General features: G+C 45.5%; 6 protein-coding genes across 8 annotated transcripts; 3 read left to right on the forward strand and 3 right to left on the reverse strand.

The window, feature by feature from the left end:
• The first annotated feature begins 276 nt into the window (after window positions 1-276).
• On the forward strand, window positions 277-2,371 carry LOC133836575 (electron transfer flavoprotein subunit beta). Of its 3 annotated transcripts, none has more exons than XM_062267148.1 (4): window positions 277-377; window positions 447-500; window positions 635-1,356; window positions 1,663-2,371. In XM_062267148.1, exons 2-3 carry the CDS (start codon window positions 450-452, stop codon window positions 1,343-1,345), a joined length of 762 nt encoding a protein of 253 aa, XP_062123132.1. In that variant the 5' UTR covers window positions 277-377; window positions 447-449; the 3' UTR covers window positions 1,346-1,356; window positions 1,663-2,371. The 3 variants fall into 3 exon arrangements, with proteins under 3 accessions (XP_062123132.1, XP_062123133.1, XP_062123131.1); XM_062267149.1 differs by lacking the exon at window positions 1,663-2,371 and adding an exon at window positions 1,418-1,443; XM_062267147.1 differs by lacking the exon at window positions 1,663-2,371 and having other exon boundaries at window positions 635-1,443.
• On the reverse strand, window positions 2,146-3,770 carry LOC133836571 (caspase). Its single transcript, XM_062267142.1, is given in 2 exon segments — window positions 2,146-2,638; window positions 2,640-3,770. Coding segments are annotated over 2 exon segments (1,017 nt in total). The 5' UTR covers window positions 3,546-3,770; the 3' UTR covers window positions 2,146-2,527.
• A 159-nt stretch (window positions 3,771-3,929) lies between these two features.
• Window positions 3,930-5,108, reverse strand: LOC133836574 (caspase-like). The gene has a single exon (XM_062267145.1). It carries the CDS (start codon window positions 5,072-5,074, stop codon window positions 4,184-4,186), a length of 891 nt encoding a protein of 296 aa, XP_062123129.1. The 5' UTR covers window positions 5,075-5,108; the 3' UTR covers window positions 3,930-4,183.
• Window positions 5,109-6,436: 1,328 nt separating this feature from the next.
• Window positions 6,437-7,777, reverse strand: LOC133836854 (uncharacterized). Its single transcript, XM_062267442.1, has 3 exons — window positions 7,419-7,777; window positions 7,146-7,301; window positions 6,437-7,088 (listed from the first exon to the last, which is right to left on the reverse strand). The coding sequence occupies exons 1-3, from the start codon at window positions 7,775-7,777 to the stop codon at window positions 6,437-6,439; spliced, it is 1,167 nt and encodes a 388-aa protein (XP_062123426.1).
• Window positions 7,778-8,768: 991 nt separating this feature from the next.
• Window positions 8,769-10,501, forward strand: LOC133838501 (E3 ubiquitin-protein ligase Rnf220). The gene has a single exon (XM_062269624.1). It carries the CDS (start codon window positions 8,969-8,971, stop codon window positions 10,229-10,231), a length of 1,263 nt encoding a protein of 420 aa, XP_062125608.1. The 5' UTR covers window positions 8,769-8,968; the 3' UTR covers window positions 10,232-10,501.
• A 478-nt stretch (window positions 10,502-10,979) lies between these two features.
• On the forward strand, window positions 10,980-21,830 carry LOC133838495 (protein winged eye). The gene is given in 12 exon segments (XM_062269617.1): window positions 10,980-12,286; window positions 12,356-12,502; window positions 14,951-15,085; window positions 15,261-15,355; window positions 15,357-15,378; window positions 16,011-18,216; window positions 18,281-18,887; window positions 18,950-19,202; window positions 19,414-20,024; window positions 20,083-20,262; window positions 20,325-20,486; window positions 20,550-21,830. Coding segments are annotated over 12 exon segments (5,289 nt in total). The 5' UTR covers window positions 10,980-11,712; the 3' UTR covers window positions 20,847-21,830.
• Window positions 21,831-21,841: the final 11 nt, after the last annotated feature.

The following is a 21,841-nucleotide window of genomic DNA, read 5'->3' on the forward strand; positions in this document are numbered from 1 at the left end:
TTAAACGGTACGCTGTTAATACCAGCGAGCAAAATTAAATTTTCTTACTCAAATTCCACGAACGAATCGTGCAGGAATATAATAATATTTATTAAGTGTAAGAAACCCTGAATATTTCAAGTTTCAATTTACTAATCTTAGGTAATCTCAGAGCTCAACTTTTTATCTAATCTCAATTATTATTGCTTGTTTAACATTCTGGCAATCGGAAGATGGCGCTAATGTGCATGTTTATGATCGAGCATTAAATTCTAACTAGAAACTGGTCTGGCTCCGTTATTTTTTAGGAGTGTGGCAACGCCGCGACGAATACAACCTTTGGACCCCCAACCCTCCCCTTGCATTTTAGACAATCTCTGTCTGTGGCTGCTTGAGAGGTAATACATTTGCATAGTGCACGATTATTAAATTGCAAAAATATAAATTATTGATTTGTCGTTAATTAGAAAATGGCTCGTGTTTTGGTTGGAGTAAAGCGTGTGATCGACTATGCCGTCAAGGTAAGATTGGAGAAAAGAAAACAGAGAGAAAGAATCGCCTGTTGCTTCCTCTTATCACTTGTTGCGCTTCGTTTTGCGTAATCGTTTTTATTAATATTAATTAATGTTGCTCCCTCTCTTGTATCTATCCCCAGGTGCGCGTCAAGCCCGAGAAGAATGGCGTTGTCACACAGGGCGTCAAGCACTCGATGAATCCCTTTGACGAGATCGCCGTCGAGGAAGCTGTCAAGCTGAAGGAGAAGAAGCTGGCTGGCGAGATTGTCGCCGTCTCCGTGGGTCCCACGCAATCCCAGGAGGTCATCCGCACAGCTTTGGCCATGGGTGCGGATCGCGGCATCCATGTGGAGGTCCCAGCAGCAGAGTATGAGCTGTTGCAGCCAGTGCACGTGTCCAAGATTCTCGCCAAGCTGGCGCTGGAAGAGAAGGCGGATCTGGTGATTCTCGGTAAGCAGGCCATCGATGATGATGCCAACCAGACGGCTCAAATGACAGCCGCTGTGCTCGACTGGCCCCAGGCCACGTTCTGCAACAAGGTGGAGAAGACGGACGCAGGCTTGACGATTGTGCGCGAAATCGACGGTGGTCTGGAGACCATTAAGACCAAAACGCCGGCTGTGCTGAGCGCTGACTTGCGCCTGAATACGCCACGTTACGCAACTTTGCCCAACATCATGAAGGCCAAGAAGAAGCCTCTGAAGAAGGTGACACCCAAGGATTTGGGCGTCGATACCACGCCACGCATTGAGGTCATCTCCGTGGAAGATCCGCCAGTGCGTCAAGCTGGTGCCGTTGTTGCCGATGTGGATGCTTTGGTGGCCAAGCTGAAGGAAGGCGGCCACGTCTAAGATGCAAAATTGTGAGCAAAATTCTACGTTGTTAATTACCATATATATACTATATAAAACAATGATTATCAGTAACGTGCATTTATCTAGCTTAGCCCCCCTAAAGATTGCTTGCTAATCTCTCATCCGATCGCCGAGTAGTTTCCCCTAGATTAAGTGAAACTGAATGTTGCTTTTGGAGTTGATCGTGTCAAGCCTTTTAACAATAAATTGAATCACAATCACAAGTCACAAACTCACAATTCAGAATACAGAATTCAGAAGCAAGGTCAGCTCAACTCTCTGATTTTGTCACACATCCGTCAATTCCTTTTCAGTTGAAGTCGTTGCACTTGGACGCTCCAAATAAACTGCCTGCCTGCCTCCCTCTGCTCCATATGGTGTGATCCACAGTCGAAGCCAAAGGTCAAATGCTCAATTTTGGTAGAAACGTTTGTTTGTTCAATTCTCATAAACTAAGTGTGGAGTAAATACAAGATTATGTGAATGGGAAATGCGGTTTATAAAACCTAAAGGAGTAAGGACGATAGATTCGCATATTTATATAGAATATACTATATATATATAACATTTATAGCTTGATTGAATTTATAAAGGTAAACGATCAAAATTTTTGGTAGAAATTTTTATTTGCAATTTCATTCTTGGCTATGCCATTTATAAAAATATATAAATAGATGCTTAAAGATTATGAAAGATAGACATGGACATAGAAATTACAACTATTTGTAATATATTTGCTAATATATAGTAGTATAGAATATATCCTGATTCAGTGGGAATCAAAAGTAAATGCTCAATTTGCTTGGTAAAAACTTTTATTTATAATTTGTCCTTAAACTATATAGAGTAAATATGAGGATTATGTTGCAAATGCAGGTTATAAAAAATAGTATGTAAGTAGAACAGATTAAAACATTACGCTTAAGTATTAAGGACAGACAGATGGACGTGGACTTGAACAAAGACATGGCAGGAGCTGGCAAATACATAGAAGCTACAGCTAGTTGTATAAAATATTTGCTAGTTATAGAACAGTTAATTGCTTAGAGAGGCAGAGAGAGAGTTGGTCGTTGAGTAATTATTGATACTAGCAAATCTGCAATTAAATATCACACCGCCGCCCGCCGCCCGCATGCTCCACCGATACCTAAACCAGCAATCAAGGTGTGAGTCAGCATCCTAAACACGTCCGGCCGGTGCTTTCTGCTTATCGCTGAACAGCAAAATGCGCGTTAGCATTGTGGTAATGCAGGGAATTTGCTTTTGCTGATGCATCTCGGGGGTGTCGGGGGGTGCAGGACTCGAAGTCGACGGCCACACGCTGGCAGACGAACGTCAGCAAGGTGAGCATGTCCAGTCGCTTCCCATTGGCGGCCAGCTCGGCGCACAAGCTCTGCATGAACCAGGAGCCACGTGTGGTGTTGCGCCACGAGTAGAAGCCCGGGATGGTGGAGTAGGCGATGAGGAAATCGGCGTGGATGGGTATCTTGTAGCTCATGGACGAGTCACCGTCGGTCTCGGTGCGACCGCGTTGCATGGTGACGCCCGCATCGAGGCGATCACCCTGGCAGGCCTGGATGAAGAACAACTTGGGCTTGCCCGCCAAGGTGGGGCAGTGATTGGCAGTGAAGAGGCTCCAAATGTTGTCCAGCTTGTACTGCATGTCCTTGGCATAGATGTAGCCCATCTCTCCGTGCGATAGAATGGCCACCAGGATGCAGTCGTTATCCTCGTGGTTCTGTGAAGCCGCATACTCGATGGCACCCAAGATCTCCTTGTAGCGGCAATCCTTGTGCACTGTGACATCAAAGTCCAGCTGCTTCAGCACACGCGACAGATTCTCGCAGTCCACATTGGTGCCCGCTCGCGATTTCAGGGTGGGCACATCGAAGTGCTCGTGGTTGAAGATGATCGCCATGCCGCGATGCTTGTGCCGCATATTGTACTCCGCAGCATGACGATCTGTGACCATCTTGGCCACGTACTTGTGGTAGCTGGACGCGGAGGAGCCATAGCCATTGGAGTTGGCCAGTTGGCCAATGGCGCCACTGCCGTAGGAGTTGTTGTGGTAGGATGAAGTGGAGGCGCCTCCGACGGAGCCAAAAGCATCGGTCAAGTCATCTGTATTGGTAGCTACCTCGCGAATTCCTACCTGGTCAGTGGACTCGATTTCGATCTCGTTGTTCTTATCGGCCATTGTGAAATATGAATTGTGATGAGTCACTTTCTTAGCGGTGTATTGTCCAGCGTAGGCAACGGAAATGTCCCTTCTTTGCTTGGAGAACAATTGATATTATCGCGATTAAAATTATTACGATTTCTCTCTGGAAGCGTGCGAAAACTTGTTGTGTTGTTGTAACAAAGGAATGCAACGTGAAACTGCAGCGTAGTTGTTGCAGTTTTGCTTTTGTTCGTTGTGGCGTCGCTGCTGCAGCTGCGGCTGCTGTTGTTGTTGTTCTTCTTGTTTTTGTGCTCGCAGTAATTGTTTTCTGTTATGCTCTCGGCGTCCTACAGCTTAACATGTTTGATCTCTGTTATTAACAGTTGCTTATTTTCAATAGTTAAACAATTCTTTTTTTTAATTAAGCTTGTGGTCCGTAGGAATAATTATCAATTACCATAGAAAATTAATAAAAAAAATTAAAACAAAATGCGAACTATGCTAAATTAAAATGCTTGCAGCTGTTAGCAGATATTGCAGTAACAGAGCACAGCTGTTATTTTAACAGTATTAGAGGTGACACATCGTATAACGACAAAGTCGCTGTTTATTTGAAAATATATGTTTATATTTTGTTCTAGTAAGTAAATTCTATATTTTAACTAAACTTAAGTCTAGGGCCTATCTCTAAAAAAGAGATTGCGCGTCAGCATTGTTGTAATACTGGGGATTTGCTTTTCTGAGGTACCAGCCTCGAAGTCCACGGCTACACGACGGCACACAAATGTCAGCAAGGTGAGCAGATCGCAATCTTTGCCTTTTTCCTCAAGTTCGGTGCATAGACTTTGTATAAACCAAGAACCAAATTTGGGGTTGCGCCAGGAGACAAAGCCTTGAATTGTGGCCTGGGCAATCAAGAAGTCCGCATGTATTGGAATCGTGTAGTGATTGGAGGACAAGCTCTCTGTTGCAACTCGTACACCTGGATCGAAGCTGTGCCCCTGACAGGCTTGCACAATGAAGAGCTTTGGCTTGCCGGCTAAGCTTGGACACTTGCTGGGTAAGAAGAACTCACAAAGATCCTGCAACTTATACTGAACGTCGCGTGCATAGATAAGGCCCTTTTCTCCGTGCGATAAAATCGCAATTAGGATGCAATCGCTATCTTCATGATTTTGCGAAGCTAATTTCGCAACTGCTTCAACAATTTTCGTGTGACAAGGATCATCGTATGAATGAACATCAAAGTGGAGTTGCTTTAAGACACTCTGCAATCTGGCACAGTCCACTTCTGTTCCGTTTCGGGGCTTTAAATTTAGTTTGGCATCGAAATCCATATGATTGAAGATGATGGCCGTTCCACGATTTTTGTGTTGCATGTTGTACTCCACAGCATACCGATTTCGCATTAATGAGTTGTAGGTGATGGTAAGATTTGAAGTCCAGTTGCCTTTATTATTATTATTATTACTATTATTATTTGTCCGACACGTAGAATCCATTTCGCTGCAGCTAAAGTCTGAAGTAAACTGACGTTCGATCAAGTAGAGTTGAGGCGAGCGCATTCTACGTGAGTGTCACATTCTTCGCTCCACCTACCGAAAAGCTCTCAATGCTTTTTGCTCACCCGCAATGTACATTGCACGTGCTCAAGATTAAGAATTCTTTAAAGCTTTAAAGTACTCAAGTTCCAGTGCTCACAACTTTTCTCTCTCCCACAACTCTCCACCGCAGAGCCGTTTTATTGTAATAACCCGAAAGTTCAAATATATGTATAAGAAAACGTGATTTTTAATTCTTTGTATTGGGATTATCTGCGCCACCACAATAAGTAGAAATGAAGTGCAAATACTATTTCCCCTGATATCGCCATATTATTGTCATACATGTAGTATATACATATGTATGTATATTCATAATCAGGGTCAACAGCCAAGACTATACAGCCATGCCCGTCTATCTGTCTGACAGACGGACAATCAGACATATATATGAATATATACGTATTACATGAGTAAGATTTAACATAAGATAAGGTACAAGATAAAATTCTGGAGAGTGCACTACAGTCGAAATGGCAGCATCTGGAAAATCTATTCCAGGCATTACAGGAATACTAAGAAGCGTGATTTCACAATTCGATCTGCAAGTGAATTTAAATATTGTTTTAATTTCCAATCAGTTAATCATAATAAAATTAATTTGCCCATGAACTTATATATATAAAAAATCATCGCAAGCATATGCATGCAAGTGCATTTTAGCAATACAGATTCCTTAGATTCAATTTAAATAATCTTTATTTACTTTATTTTTATTAAGTGCTGCTGACATAATTAATTTTGTGTTTATAATTTCTGATTTGCTTAAGTTGCCCAGTTAGGTAACAGTGCACCTATCTTTGTTATCATTTCGTTATTATTTTACTAAAAGCATATGGGTAATTAACGGAATTTGTGCTTTATTGAAAATAACATAAACTGAAACAATTTTGAAAATAAGAAAAGTTTATTTTTATAGCTCTAGATAAGTACTTTAATTAGAGCTAAGAAATTTTTTTCTGTTTTGTTTTCTGATGTGATAATTGCAAAAATTAACCGATTCGTACGCAAAACCAAAAATGAACGAAATTATATATTTTATCGGAAAACAGATCAAGTTCCTAAAATCAATCTTAGCTCTAAATATAGTGCTTATCTAGAGCTTTAAGAATAACATTCACTTATTTTTAAAATTGTTTCAGTTTATTATTTTCACTTAACTGTAAAAGTCTCGCACGGGACAAAATTTCGCCATGGAATTACCCATATGCATGTATGAATATATAGCGATAAGATCTGTGACTAAAGAATTCATAGAAACTGGCGTTGATATTAATTTTTTCGAGGGTGGTAAATCTGATTGTGATTTATAACCCGACTACAATTTCAAAGATTTTCTAAGAATACATTGATATAGAAGCGAAGAAGTTCAATCACAAATGCAGCTAGAGCTATAATAATGCCAAAGGCAAAATAGCGACACGGAATCTGAAAGTCCGGCAGACGTAAAGGTCGCGGTTCAATAGTTACGCTGTAGTCCGTTAGGTGCATGCGACCCGCGTCCACCATGTCATAGAAACTATTGCGAACCCATTTTTCCAAGAGTCCTGCTTCGTGAACCCGCATAGAGTAGAACATCAGCGCTTGATAGTACACAGAGTCCTCGTCGAGAATAATGCTGTAGGGTAGACTTTCATGGAGACAGAGGTCCGAGTAGCGAAAGACGGAGCGTTGGAAATTCTCTTGTTGTGTCTCCATCATAGTCCACTTGTTGGAAGTGATGCTATACGCCCAGCTAGTGTTGAAGCTGTTTCGCAGATCGAAGAACTCACTAACATTGGAGGTCAACCGAAAGGCCGCAGCATAGCGAGCTCGAAAGGCGGCATCCAGCAAATAGAATTCCGAACTCACGCCAAGAATGCGCAAGTCCGAGGCGAGCAAAGCGTCAAAGCTGTCGATGGGCAACTGTCGTGGATGCATGATCAACAAGAACATCAGCTGCGCCTGGCAGAGGCAGACAAAGAGCAAAGCCAATAGCCTGGGAGATAAACGCCAATAACGATTCCAACGCTGTAAACGAAAGAGAGACCCCAACGATGACAGCCAATAGCAGATGAGAGCTATCGTCAGGAATGCCAAGGTGCCAGTGCATAGAATGTGCTTGAATATTGCTGGGATTTGGATAGGACGCTCCAAGGGCATCATAACGCACCAGCTGGCATACAGGATAGGAAAGGAGTATTGGTAGTATCTAGAAAAAAATATGATTAAATTTTTTAAATAGATTTAATTTCCTAGATTATAGTAAATAAATACACAATTTAAATCAAAGTTTAGTTTTACTATAGAGGGAAAGATAAATGCTTACCTATTTGAATATCTTTCGTCGACCTGTGCAGTGAAGAGACCGATGTCCACACTATTATTCTTAGTGAGCTGGAGCATATACGAGTCACCCAGATGGCGACCATGGGGCCACGTCGGTTCTATTGCCTTCAACCTGGCACCAATTGTCGAAGCAAAGTTAGCTATAAAATTCCAAAGGAATCCTCGAATATGCTTTTTCCCATTAGCATCGTAATAAATAATGGTGTTTGGTTCTGAAAAATCGTGGATGACTCGCAAAATGTATCCCTTAACATTCTCGATTTGCCTGGGATACAACTGATCTCCGCACGATTTTGTGAAGTCCCGCTGCCGAAGAGTGAATTGGGGGGAATGCGTCATAGCTGTAGAGAACCAAGGGATGCGATATGGACTTAAAGTATATCACGACGTTGAGCATATTCTTCTGTCGGAATTGCAAGAGAATATCTCTGACTAGGGAGTCCTTTGAGCGCAGTTCCACGCTTTTTTTTTACCAACCAGTTCAATGAGAACTTTGGAGTTCGTTAAATGACTTAGACTGGACAACAATCCTGTTAGCTCGTTCCTAGCTAAATCCGCATCTAAGCATGCCAGGACGAATAGCTCATTATTGAAGAGGCGATTTAGATGGACTAAAGGCAATGCGGAATTGCATACCAACTGTGGATGGTTAGTGAAGTTATGCAGTTGCAACCACCTCCAGTTGCATTCTAGCCCACTTGGATTATAATAAAATATGCTTCTTGTGCTCATTACCAGCTCCACTATTAACGAGTACAGATTAAGCATATCTGAAGCGATATAGTTTCTAATATTAAACCACATCATTCTTGCCGGTTGTGATAATAACTGAAGAATATTTATTTCATGGCTTAAACTAAAGCTAGTCACATTTTAATCTGACACCATCAGTTGCAGGATAATTGGGGAGGGAATTTGCAACAATGAATCTTCCTGCCCAGCTATTAAAATAAATTATAGTGTCAGAATATCTATAGTCAGACATCTGTTTGTATAGGTTGTGTGTTTTAACGGTTTACTTAACCCGCATTCATTTGAAATTTGATTCCTTTTATATCCTTCGTATTTTGGTCACACTGCCACAAGGCAAGTTCAACAATTGTAATACACAGTGTGGTATAAATAAATGCTCAACAACTGTTGTAATGTAGGATCTCTATTATTTTTCTATTTATTAAGTACATTGTGAAGGTTTTCTTAATAATTTTGAATGATTAAAATTCAAAACATATAACCTAACTAAGAATAGAAGAAAGAAATAATTGTCAGTATTCTTCTCAGTACATTTTCTGTTGCAAATTGCGGTCACTCTGTTCTCTTCCGATTGTTTTGCAGATGTGGTGTCATCTCTATATCGGCGTCGCGTTTGTTTTTTAATTTTTGTAGTCTCAGCGAAAAAAAAACTGAAGTTTAAATCCGGGATTATAAACGGGATCAAACCCAAATTTACCACGTTAAGCACGGGGAGTGGTAAACAGTTCCAGTCCGAGGTTGCTAGTTATTATTTGGCTTGCAAAACGTTCACACACAATGGCAACCGACACAGTACCCAACTCCGAAAACTTTACGCTCGCCAGTAGTGAGGAGGATGTGATATGTCCCACCTGCGATGCGAAAATCAAGCGTAGTCAGGTTGCCGATCACTGCCAAGTCGAAATGGATCGATTGCATAGCATGCAATTGCGTTCCACAGATTCCACAGCATCTCAAGCTGCATCAGCAACAGCTTCTACAACGACAACTACAACAGAATCGAATTCGACAGCAGTCGAAGGTGGACAGCGGAAGCCCTGGACTGTGTTTCAACGTGTGCAACGCAACAGACAAGCGCGACAGCGACAACGAACACGCAAGCGACCCACTCCACCACCTCCATCAGCCCCAGCACTTGCAACAGCCCCTGCAACCAGTCAAGCCACTCAGGAAACTACCAGCACCAGCAGCAGCAACAGCTGCATCTGCCCAGTGTGCAATAAGAACTTCCCACAGGCACAGATTCAAGAGCATGCGAATCAGTGTCTGCGGTCAAGTCGCCGCAACGGGCAAAGCAACGGAGAGCGACAGCAGGCATCAAGTGATGACGATGACGACAGCGAGGAGTACGAGGAATACGAATGGGCAGGCCAGAAGCGCATACGGGTCTCGACACTCGTCCAGGGTGGTTACGGGTCATTGAGTCTGGGACAGACAATCAAATATAATGGTGGGCAGCAGGCGAACGACGATGACGATGATGTGAATGTCGACGAGGATGATACTCACATCTATGGACCTACGCAATATGGTGAAGCAGATGTCATACCGCTGGCGAACGAGGACGCCGACGAAGGCGGTGTTTCGGAAGCGGATGTGACCAGTTACGTAAGGCGGCTTATATCCTCCAATGAGACGCCAAAAAGCAGCAATGTCAACCATTCCGCTAGCGAGACAAATGAGCAAACGACTGAAGCAATGGATGAGGCAGCCACAGCGGCTAGCCTGGAGCCATCCACATCTCAAGGAACGACACCTTCGACGTCGCGTAGCAGCAGATCTGCAACTCAAAATCAAGCCCATAACCAGCAACAAATCATCGAGTCACTGAAAGCTCGCTTACGTCTGTATGAGAAGCAGGCACAGAGCAAGTTCAAGTGCCTGATCTGCATCGATGATTACAAGAATCCCGCCATATCCGTATCCTGTTGGCATGTCCACTGTGAACAGTGCTGGCTCCAGACTCTAGGCGCCCGTAAGCTGTGTCCCCAATGCAATTCCATAACCACCCCAAAAGATCTGCGACGCATTTACCTGTAGATGAATAGACTAAGCTCTAGAGTGGTCAACTATGACTTGTTATAATGTTGCAAAGTAGCTTATTACATTATTATTAACATTCGATTATTCGATTGGACTTCGCCCACATCGGGTTCCGATACGGAACAGGACGGGACTGGCCAAGGATCTTTGCCTCGCCGTTCGTTTTTGTAGTTTTAGTTGACAATCCTTCATATTTATACAAACAACAGCAAAGATTACAGCTATGATTATCGTACGTGACATTACAATAAGAATTATGTAACTTACAATAAACTAATACAGCAATAATTGCTGTATATGATTTTGATTAAATATCTTTTTATTCTCTACTTATTTAAAAATTAGCTAAACGCGGGCAACTCTAAGCGATACCTTATCGACGATTGCCATCGATAAATGTATGACACTCCACCAGTTCCGACTGTTATACATCTATCGTTCAGCTGAAAGTATCGGATAAAAAATAAAAATATGTCGAAATTAAAAGCAATTCTGTCGCTTTTACGTTTGTTGTGGCGAATATGATTATCTTAAAAGGGACCATTTACTATGGTGTTGTGCACAATTTTTTTTTGTGACATAAAAACTGCGAATCGACAAATAATTTAAAAAGTGGCGCCTTTCTATACGCATTTTTCGAACTCAGGCAAAGTGTAGCCAAACTAGAATTTCGAGAGTGGTATATTTTGGTATTAATTTTTCGACTTTAAAAAGTATATTTACAAATTGCACTTGCGGTCACCCTGGTCACTTGCCAAACAGTGAAAACTTGAAAAGTTGCTTTTTTTGTCTCCCGTGGACTTTTTTCCAGGGATTACTAATTCGCAAAAAAAAACGCGCGGTTAAGTGCGTGCCATTTTAGTAGGTGGGATCGCAGTGCGAAATTCTTGGTTGAGGACGCGCCACACATACACAACGTTGAATCGCTTGCGTTTGTGGTGGGGATCGGTTGCCTCCACCTTCGCACCTCTGTCGTCGCCATCGCCGCCACCGCCGTTGTAGTGAACCTAGCACGGGTCCAGTTTGTACATACATTCGTATATGCATGTATGTGTGTGTGTTTGTAGATATTGCAAGTTGCATACGTACGTCGCGCGTGGATTATGTCATTTATTTATAATCAAAATCATAAAAGAGTTGACAATATGCAAACAAACGCCCGCTAAATGTGTTGCACCAAAGAGTTGGCAAAACGAAACACGTAAAAATGTAGACTGTGTGCGAGTGTGCGAACGTGTGTGTGTGTGTGTGTGCGTGCCGCAGAAGATAATAGATGTTTAGTAGAGTGTACATATATATGAAATATACTTATATATGTATGTGTGAAGCATATGCGCCGCAGCAAGTCATCGTCGCAGTCCCCGGGGACTTTGCTAGACTTGTAGAGTTAAGCTAGAGTCTTGATCCCTACACCCACAACAACAACAGAGCAACAAGCGTAATAATAATAGTAACAACAACGGTAATAACGTCAACAAATGGCCACATTCAATGCAACAAATGTAACAAACAGCAGCGCTGATGTCTTGAGTTCCTCGGCTGCCACATTTCTAGTGCCCTCCACGACGACGCCAGCAGCGGGACTTGGGGCTGCAGGTGGAGCTGGAGTGGCCACGCACCCGCATTTGCATCTGGAGCAGTTCGCTGCCATGCCCAGCCATGCCCAGTATATGAGTGCAGCTGCTGCAGCTGCAGCTGGAGCGACGGCACCGCTGCCGTTGCCTTTGCCGTTGCAGCAGCATCATCATCACCAGCAAACGAACTCCTCGTATACGTTTGTGCAGATCAAACGGGAGCCCTGTCAGGTGTCTGAGATTAGCTCCAATAATTGCCATCAGCCCCAGCAGCACCAACAGCAGCAGCATCAACAACATCATCATCACCAGCTGCAGACGGCATCCACTTCGCTTGGCCTGGGCAGCGTTACTTCGTCGTCGGTAACGGCTTCGGCTACTTCCAAAACGATGTCGGCATCAACGCTTACCACGCTGGTCAAGATTGAAGCCTCCTCACCCAAGGTAGCCGACCTGGAGAAGTCCACAACAAGCACAAGTGAGTTTTGCCAGAGCTTCGCTTCAATTACGATGCTAATTTGTTTCATTCTCAACCCAATCCCAACAGACAACTCGGTGCCCATTGGCATTGCTGTGGCACGGAAACGACCGCAGGAGGCTTCCAGCGGCATGGTCAACAGTGGAGCCACGCTGCCCTTGCAGCAGCCACTAAATAAGGACATGAATTGCTTCGGGATACGCGTCACTGATCTGGGTAAGCAAACTCCTCTCTGATTAAAGGAAATGCCTTTGATGCTTCTTTTGACTGCACCACGAGGGGGATGACACTTGTTAACAGATCAATGGTTTTGCTTATTGCAAGAGGAGTGTGGAGAGTGAGGCATGACTCATCAGTGCACGAAATGCTGGCAATTTAGTGCAACCCCAAAAGTGGATTCACAATCTTAATCAAGACTGACTGAATGAACATTAGAGCACAGACATAATATTAGAAGCTAGGAGGCTGCAAAGATTGTCTAGAAATTATCTGAGATCTGAAATTACAGATGAAGCTGCGGGAAATAATTGTTCGCTTAGTCTATAAAATGCTGTTTACATATATTTATGTACACAAAATATGGATCGATTGCTATGATATGCAGCATCCCTTAAATCAAGAGATCTCATATCTTCTTGCATATGTTGTTATTGCTCCAAATTGTGCCAAAAGAGATGTAATTGGTGCTTTCAGCTAGAATTTATTATTCTAGACCGGGCAGCTCGCATCTAATTGAATTTGAGAGCGCAGATTTGGGTTTTCTAATGATTGTTTGTTTGGCTTAATCAACGTGGCTCATTCTCATTCTCTGTTTCCATTCTCCATCTTTGTCGTGAGTCCCCCGAGACAGCAACCGTTATCGTTAAAATTGTGCAAAGCTGGACGCCAGTTCGGTTTATTGCTATAATAGGATTTCGGCGATATGAAAGAATTCCATCAGTTAGTTAGGGGTGTGTTTTGGTCGGTAGTGAAGAGTGCGGCGTTTAGAAGGGCTGTAAACACCCCCTTTAGGGATTTGACAGGGCAAAAATCATATGATGTGAATGTTGTGACAGCCTGACTTGTGCCACAGAAGATTGAAACGTTAAACTAAGGGTTGGGTGCAGGTGAAAGATGAAGGCTAGCGCAATTGGGATTCTGCTGAATAGTAATTGAATTTTGTACAGAGTATCTTGTGCGTCGCACTTATGAGTTGGCAAATCAAAAGATGGATTACGCACAGGAAGTGTGGTTGATTTTTTTTGCTGGTCGCTTGACTGACTTTATCCAAGAGCGTGGGAGCGTAACTTTGACTCCTTGCCCTGAGGTGGTGTGTTGGCGTTGTCGTTATACCCGCTACCCAAAGGGTAGAGAAGTATTATCACTTACTGACTACCAGGATATGTATGTATGTTTGTTATTTACGGTATCTTCGACTTCATATATAATCAAACGATAAAAATTCAGCCATGTGTTGTACGTTTTAATTGACTCCGAATTTCAGATCGAGAGTGTTAGATTAACTGTTTTATAATTGCTATTTCTAGGCAGTTGTAGCGTAATTACAATTCAACATTTAACCAAGGGTTTTCGGCTATAGTGAAAATTGATCAGAGCAGACACTTTTCTTAACTGAGCTTTTGACTGCAATGTTATATAGATATATATATAGTCTAAAGCGATAGCGGGTATCTTAAAGTCGAACACTTTTGACGGTAGTTTGTATCCTTCATGTTCTGGTTCCTTCTTGCGGAAGTGCTGGCTGATGAGGTGAGGTGAGCACAAGGACAGCTGCTTAGGCTGAGGCGGAGATTGGAAATTGTGGTTCTGTCTAGCTCTAGCCAGAGGGTTAGTTGCTCGAAAGGGATGCTTCGTCGTCTAGCCAGCGACAGAAGCAGAAGCCGAAACAGCAGGAGCGAGAGCAAAAGCGAGGCTAAGCAATATGACACGCGTAAGTGGTTTGGGATTGGACACGGGTTTGGATTAGTTTGGCTTGGGTATGTGAACATATGGCAGTGACGCCCTCCCATTGACTGCTGTGCGTATTCGTATTCTATTTTTATGCCACACTCGCTAAGTGCGATGCGAGTGTGACTGTGCGTCCGGGTGTATTTCTGTATATCCTGATGGTTAGTTATCCCAAAAAGTGGAACGCTAATTGCATTCTGTAGCGCGTCCTTCGACGGGGGCGTTTGTTGTACATCAATCTGAGGTTCTTAATAGTCCCATAATGTAATGCAATTAGTGCGCTGTGTGTGCGCTTTAATCGAATTTCTGCAAAATTATCCTGCCACTGACTACTGACTAAGGGTGGTTCGCCCGGTGGGTCGGATTATGGCAGGAGGTAGGCAGCAAGACTCAGAGTCATGACAGGGCTGGGGTTGGGGTTTGAGTTGGGGTCGCCAAATGCATAGTTCAAGGACATTGCAATATTTTACGTATACACACAGCTCTCTCTTTCTCTCTCGCACTCTCCCTTACAAAAGACAAGCACACACACACACACACACACACACAGAGGTGAGCTGAATGGATTGCTGCCTGTGGTGTAAAACAAAAAGTTTATTAAATAATTGAACGTCGAGTTGTAAAGTAGCAAGACTTGCACTCAGTAGCAGCAGCGATTAGCAACTAGGGAATAACATATTTATAGAATATACTCTAAATTCCTGAATACTGTTGCAGGTGCCACCAGTTGCGGCAATCTGTATTTCACGGGCAACGGCGATCTGATGACCACAGGAACCGCCACAGCTGAGGAGTTGGCGCTGAGTGCGGCGGGCATTAATCGGGCACCATCAACCTTCTGGCAGTATCCAAGTGAGTGTAACTCCATTTTCCCTCTTCTGCTACTTGCTCTTCTGCTTCCAGTTAGATCCCCCAAAAAACACCTGTGTGCACTCTACGCACGTTTCCCTCTTTAATTCGATTTCGATTTCGATTACTTTATTTATTTATTTATTGTACATGTTGATTTCGTTGGCTTTGTTTGTAGATGCATTGCCCATTGAATCAGTGATTTCCATGTCGCCCGCCACGGTGGGCTTGCAATACTCACGCGATTCCAGTCGCGGCCAGGTTGTGCTGCTCCCCTGCAACTCCAGCAGCGCTTGGTAAGTCCTGTCTCCATCATCTACTCGTAACATAAGCGTATATTCAGCTGGAGAGTTATCGATGCCATTGATAATTCTCCTCCGCTAATCGTAATTGTTGTATTAACACTTTGAGCCGGTTTCTCGACCTCAAGTTAGCATTCCCGATATTCCAAAGGTTGGCTTGCAGTATAAAATGTATTCTCTCGATAATAAGATAAAGTAGAATAGGTAGTAAACTGCTGTCATCTAACTAGAAAGCATAAGAAGTGTTTCGAGTGCGAAAAGATAACAGGAACAGTTGCTTTTATCTGCACTATAAATTGATATATACTATGACTAACTGACACTTTAACTTGAACATGAGAAACCGGCACTCAAACACACATCTACAGTCATCTATCAAGTACACACGCTCATTACTAATGCTTGTATTCATTGTATTCATCGTATTCGTATCGTACTCGTATCCTAGCTAAGTTAACTTGATTTGGAAACAAAACTAATTCATGCTTTTATAACTCCGCTTTTCTTCCCTCCCTCCAAAAATCCATAAACTATACTGAAACCACTCCAATCTCGAATCGAAACCGAACTCGAAACTCGACTATGCACAGCAGGCATATCAAATTTTCCCCTCTTAACGCCCACAGATCCGTTCCAACAGGCGGCGGCGGCGGCAGCCTTCGTCTGGCCATCGGCCTACATACCTCAGGCAACGACAGGCGGCAACCCGGCGGCGGCAGCAGCCGCGGCAGCTGCTGCACTGCAGCCAACCGCACCCAACTTTATCTTCCCGTCGATGGGCGCCCACTCCACGTTGGGCGCCACGCCTTCATATGCCTCCACGCTGCAGCTGTACCTGGCCGCAGCGGCCACCGCCACCGCCTCAGCCAATCAGCAGCAGAGCAGCAGCACCACAACGACCAACTCCACCATCAATCTGAGTGCTGGAGTCACTAGCAGCACAAGCAGCCTCAGCAGCAGCAGCTGCAGCAGCCTCAGCAGTCTCCAGAGCACCAGCAGCAGCAGCTCACGGTTCCTCAGTCTGCCCGCTCAGCCGCCCGCGGTGACGCCGAAGCCGCTGCCCATGAACTCGTTGCTGTTGCCGCCCACTGCGCTCAAGCTGGAGGATTACTCGGTGGCGCAGCCTTTGCCATTGCAGCTACCCTTGCCGCTCCCTTTGCCGCTGCCCCTGGCGGAGGCCTCGACCCGTGATAATGAGCAGCAAGCGCTCAACCTGATGCGTCTGCCCACGCCGCCCACCTCGGCCACCATGGAGCCCACAGCCTCGCAGCTGGGGCAGCAGGTGGCGACGGCGCCGCACCAAATACTCTTCCAGACGGCGCCCAGCGCTCCCGGCACACCTGCCCTGCTCAATCTGTCCATGCATGGCGCGGCAGCTGGTGCAGGCACTGGGATTGTGGGCGACGCAGCCACGCCCTGCGACGAGACGGCGCTGAACTTTAAGTTGCATGCGCCGTTGACGCCGCAGACGCCGCCGCGGCTGGGCACCGCAATGCTGCTGCCACAGATGCAGGACGTGAACATCCAGACGGATACGCCCGTGTGCAGTGAGGATGAGAACTCTTCCTGTCCGCTGAAAGCGACGCAGGAGGCGCACGAATCACAGCTGCCGCTGGAGCTGACGAAACCCAGTGAATCCCATGCCCATATCCAAACCCAAGCCAATGCCATCTCCAATGCCAATCAACCGAACGAGTGCCATACCCAAACGAGTCCCAGTGACATCTTTAGTGCCAGTGCAGCAGCCAGCAGCGGCCAGATCGAGGCAGCTGCTCCCCCTACACAACCCCAAGAACAGCAACAACAACAACCACAACAGCAGCAGCAACAGACGGCTCCTGAGGATCTGACCGGCCTGGTGCTGCTTTCAAACATCAGCACGAACAGCACGCCGCTACTGCGCGTTAAGCAGGAGCCGATGGAACATTGCGAGGCCCTGGTGCCGCCATTGCCGCTGCCAGAACCTCCCACGCTTCTGGAGGCGACGCCGACGTCGGCGATGCAGCCGATGATGGATGTGGAGGTGGAGGCAGCGCAGCCTGAGCCGCTGGGCGGCTTGAAGCTGCTCTGTGCCTTGGCTGAGCAACGCATCCAGGAGGAGGTGGTGCAGGGCAGCAGCCTCTTTGCCACGCCCACTTCTCGGACACCCTCACCTCACCATCCGCGAGTGGACACACCGCCCAATGAAGCGTGCAACTCACCGCCAGCCATGACGGCGACGACGACGCCGCAACAGTTGTTGTTGAGCTCCCCATCGTCGTTTCCCTCAATGCAGGGCATTGAGTTGCCAAGCACGTCCAGTGGAGCAGCAGCAGGCGCTGTTGGGGGCGAAGGAACGCCCGTGAAGCGCAAGAAGCACAAACATTCCAAGTCTAGCTCGTCGGTCGCTGGCGACTGTCAGAGTCGCAAGTCCTCGCGCTGCAGCAAGAAGAGCAAGAAGAAGCGACGCCACAGCATGAGTCGGCAGCAGCAGCAGTTGCAGCTGCAGCAGCAGCAACAACAGCTGCAACAGGAGCCGGATCTGCAGGATGAGGAGTTGCAGTCAGAGCTGCGGAGTGCGCTGCATGCGATGGATCCCAGTTATGCGCAGCGCTTTGGCCAGGAGGTGTTCAACATCATGGACAACAGCATGCGCATGCGACTGGCGGACATGTCACGCAAGTATCGCAAGAAGAAGCAGAAGCTCGAGGAGATCTCCAAGCACAAGAAAAAGAAGAAGTGCTCCAAGCAGTTTCAGCTACTGCAGCAGCAGCAACATCAACAGCAGCAACAGTCGATGCCTCTGCAGCAGCCGCAGCTGACGCTCAGTTCGACGCTGTCCAATGTTCTAGGGTAAGTCAAGACACCTTTCAAGTGATTAGAACAGCAGCTGCAACTCTTTATTTTCTCCTTGCAGCACCTCATCGCCGTTGAGGGATTACAAGTTCCCCAAGTTCTCGAGCGGCAATCTGCAAGCGTCGAGTTTCCTGCGATTCCCAGACAAAACACAGTCGCAGACGCACTCGTTTCCACCACCGCCGCCGCAGTCGCAGCCTCAGGCGGAGTCAAGTACCTTGCCGAACAGCAACAGCTCGCCAAGCACCACGACGTCGTCGTCGTTCGTGCGACTAGAGCCGAGTGCTCTGGACGCAGCCGTCGCCGTCGTCGCCGCTGCACCAATTACCTCCTCCAGTTCTTCCAGCTCCTCGCATAAGCACGCGTCGTACTCAACACACTCCTCCAAGTCGGCGGCTCGCAAGGAGCGCAAACTGAAAGCCAGCGTGGCCGATGCGCAGCTTGCCACAGAAGCAAAGCGACGCTTGAGTGCCGCGGATGCCGAGCTGCAGCTGACCAGCGAGCATCTGTATCGGGATGAGACGCGAGTGCTCACCGACATGGGCGGTCTGTTCTATGCGGGTGTGATGAAGCCGCTCCGTCCGCCTGACGTCTACTCAATCACTTTGGACGGTGAGCGTGGCAACAAGTCGCATGTGATGTCACGCGAGGATATACTCAAGGATACGGTGAGTCGCAGACACTAGAGTCTTCTAAATCGGTAATTCTAATTGTAATCATCCTGTTGCAGATACTCGAGGTGGAGCCAAAGAGTGTGGAGAGTGTGCCAGTGGGCACGAGATTGTGCGCTTACTGGAGTCAGCAGTACCGTTGTCTCTATCCAGGCCGAGCCATTGAGTCGGAAGCTGCCGAGGATGCGCCTCCAATAACGGTAACAACGACGCCGCCGCAGGACTTTGTCAGCGTGGAGTTTGATGACGGCGACAGCGGCAGGATCCGCTTGAAGAACATTCGCCTCCTCCTCAGCAACTATCCGATTGCAGGTGCGCTAGCCAGATCCCAGAGTTGCGATTGCCAACTCTCTGTCCTATCTTGCGACTTGTCTCTCTGTGTTTTTCTGTGTGCGTCAACTCTTTATTTACTATTGTTGTCTTTTTTCGTTTTCCTCTTCCCTTATGCCCCGATTCGTTTACGCCTTGTTCCCGTCCCGATTCCACGATCACGATCGCGACCACGATCTCGACCACGGTGCAGAGTACAACGATAATCCCCTTTACTCTGTAGGCAAGCAGAAGCGCGGAGCGCTGCGCAGTGGCGACAGTGGAGCAGGCAGCGCATCGGAGCAGACGACTGCACTGGGCGCAGAGGATGGGCACAGCCATCATGGCTTCAGCATGAGCAGCGATAACACCACATCGTTGGCAGCTACCATGGAGTTGTTCACGCAACGCAGCGAGAAGAAGCGCCTCAAGAAGAGCATGAAGAAGCTGACGAAGGCACAGAATGGAATTGGCCAGTCGACGGAGTCGAATGGCTTCCAGCATGAACATGGAGAGCATGGTGAGAGCGAGGTGGCCGCACCTGGTGAAGGCAGCTGCCTGGATGACGGCGGTCGCAAGCATCATAAGCACAAGAAGCGCAAGAAGCATAAGAAGCATCATCGAAAGAATGCCAGCGAAGAGGCTGAGCCGCCAATGGCTCAGGAATACATGACGACGACACAGTCAGAGTTGCCAGCAGTTGAAGAACACTCAGCTGCCTTGGCGACTGCGCAACGCGTGAAAGTGGAGGTCAAGGTAAAGGCGGAACAATTGGACATGGAGGAGGAGACGACGTCGAACTTAATGTCCGAGGTGTCCGATGAGGTAAGAATTGTATCTAAAATGAAAAGTTTTAATCACTAATCGACTTTCGGTGTTGCAGGTCAAGGGCGACGATCTGGTGGAGCACAATAACTCCAAAGGCAGCAGCAAGATTGCCGCCTTTCTGCCGGAGCGGCAGTTATGGGGTTGGTTTGGAACCGCCTACCGCAAGGCGGGCGTCAAGGGGCGTGCCAGAAAGCAATTTTACAAAACAATCAAAAGGGGCAAGGAGACTATAACGGTAAGCAACAGCCTCACTCCACTTTCAATAGAATATTCAACTAATTGTTGATCGCTGTCTAGGTCGGGGACTGTGCAGTATTTCTATCGACGGGTAGACCGGATCGACCCTACATTGGGCGTATCGAGTCCATGTGGGAGACCACAGCCGGCAACCGAGTGGTGCGCGTGGCGTGGTTCTATCATCCGGAAGAGACCACAGGCTGTCCAAGCCTTAAATATCCGGTGAGTGCGATTCAACAACACACATAATCGCTAGACACTAATGAGTATTTATTTCGCTTTCAGGGTGCTCTGTTCGAGTCGCCGCACGAGGATGAGAACGATGTGCAGACAATCTCGCATCGTTGCGAGGTGCTGCAGTTTGTCAGCTACGTGGACAAGTTTGGAGCCGACTCGAAGCAATATCAAACCATATACGATAACAATGATACATATTATTTAGCCGGGCACTATAACCCAAGGTTGCAAGTGCTGAAACTACAAGACGATATTCCAACTCTTGAAGAGCTGCAGGATACCAATACTACTACTACAACTACTATTACAACTACCACAACTACAACTACTACTACAGAGGATTAAGCGAAACGTGCATAGGCCTAAGCATAGACATACTGCAACAGCATAGGAGTGCATACAAAATCTATACATATATATACACAGATATATAAAAATCAATCTATATATATATATATACAACATACGTTTTACATATATTTTACACTACGCGAAAGTGAGATAGAGAGCGAGAGAGAGAAAGGAAGCAGATATATATTATACCTATATGTATACACATATTATTTCTATATTTTAAACCAATTAATGAAAAATCAACAAAAAATCAAAAAAAAAAGTGAAGAAGAATAAGCGATTGAGAGAAATACGTGAGAGAGAGAGAGAGAATAAGGAACTAAGCAACAGCCACTAAACTTTAGTGTGTAGTTACAAAAAGCGCAAGCAATTTTTAATGTAATTTGTATAAACGAAAGAGATCGTTGAATGTTCAGCAAAATGTTAAACATTTAGTTTTGTACACCACCTCCAACACAGACAGACACTACAACAAACACAACACAACAATCCACAAGCACACACAGATACACAGAACAAATACAAAATACAGATACAGAGACAGACTCGGATACTGATACAGATGTATACCTATATGTTTGAGATAAAATTTAAATGATGTTTTAAAGATTTTAAGCAGGCAACATGCAGCAGCAGCAGAGCAGCAAGCAAAGCAACGCAACGCAACTACTACTATAAATGTAACAATTCAATGTGATAGCAAAACAAAACCAGATGTTGATGTGTATAGATGAGAGAATAAGCATAGATCATAACGAATAATGAATAATGATTAAATTGAATAACAAGCAAGCAGGAAAGCAGAATGTGTTGAATATTTACAGCTCGTTTATTCAAGAACAACTACAACTAATACAAAAACAATACAGAAATACAAAAACACGAGATATATTAATATAAAATCAAATCAAACCTATCTATAGCCACACACGTACATATATCAATAAACTTGCCGTGATTATTGTATTTCCTCATCGAAGTGTCTT

The sequence above is a fragment of the Drosophila sulfurigaster genome, chromosome 2R (assembly GCF_023558435.1).
Source record: "Drosophila sulfurigaster albostrigata strain 15112-1811.04 chromosome 2R, ASM2355843v2, whole genome shotgun sequence".
Lineage (NCBI taxonomy): Eukaryota > Metazoa > Arthropoda > Insecta > Diptera > Drosophilidae > Drosophila > Drosophila sulfurigaster.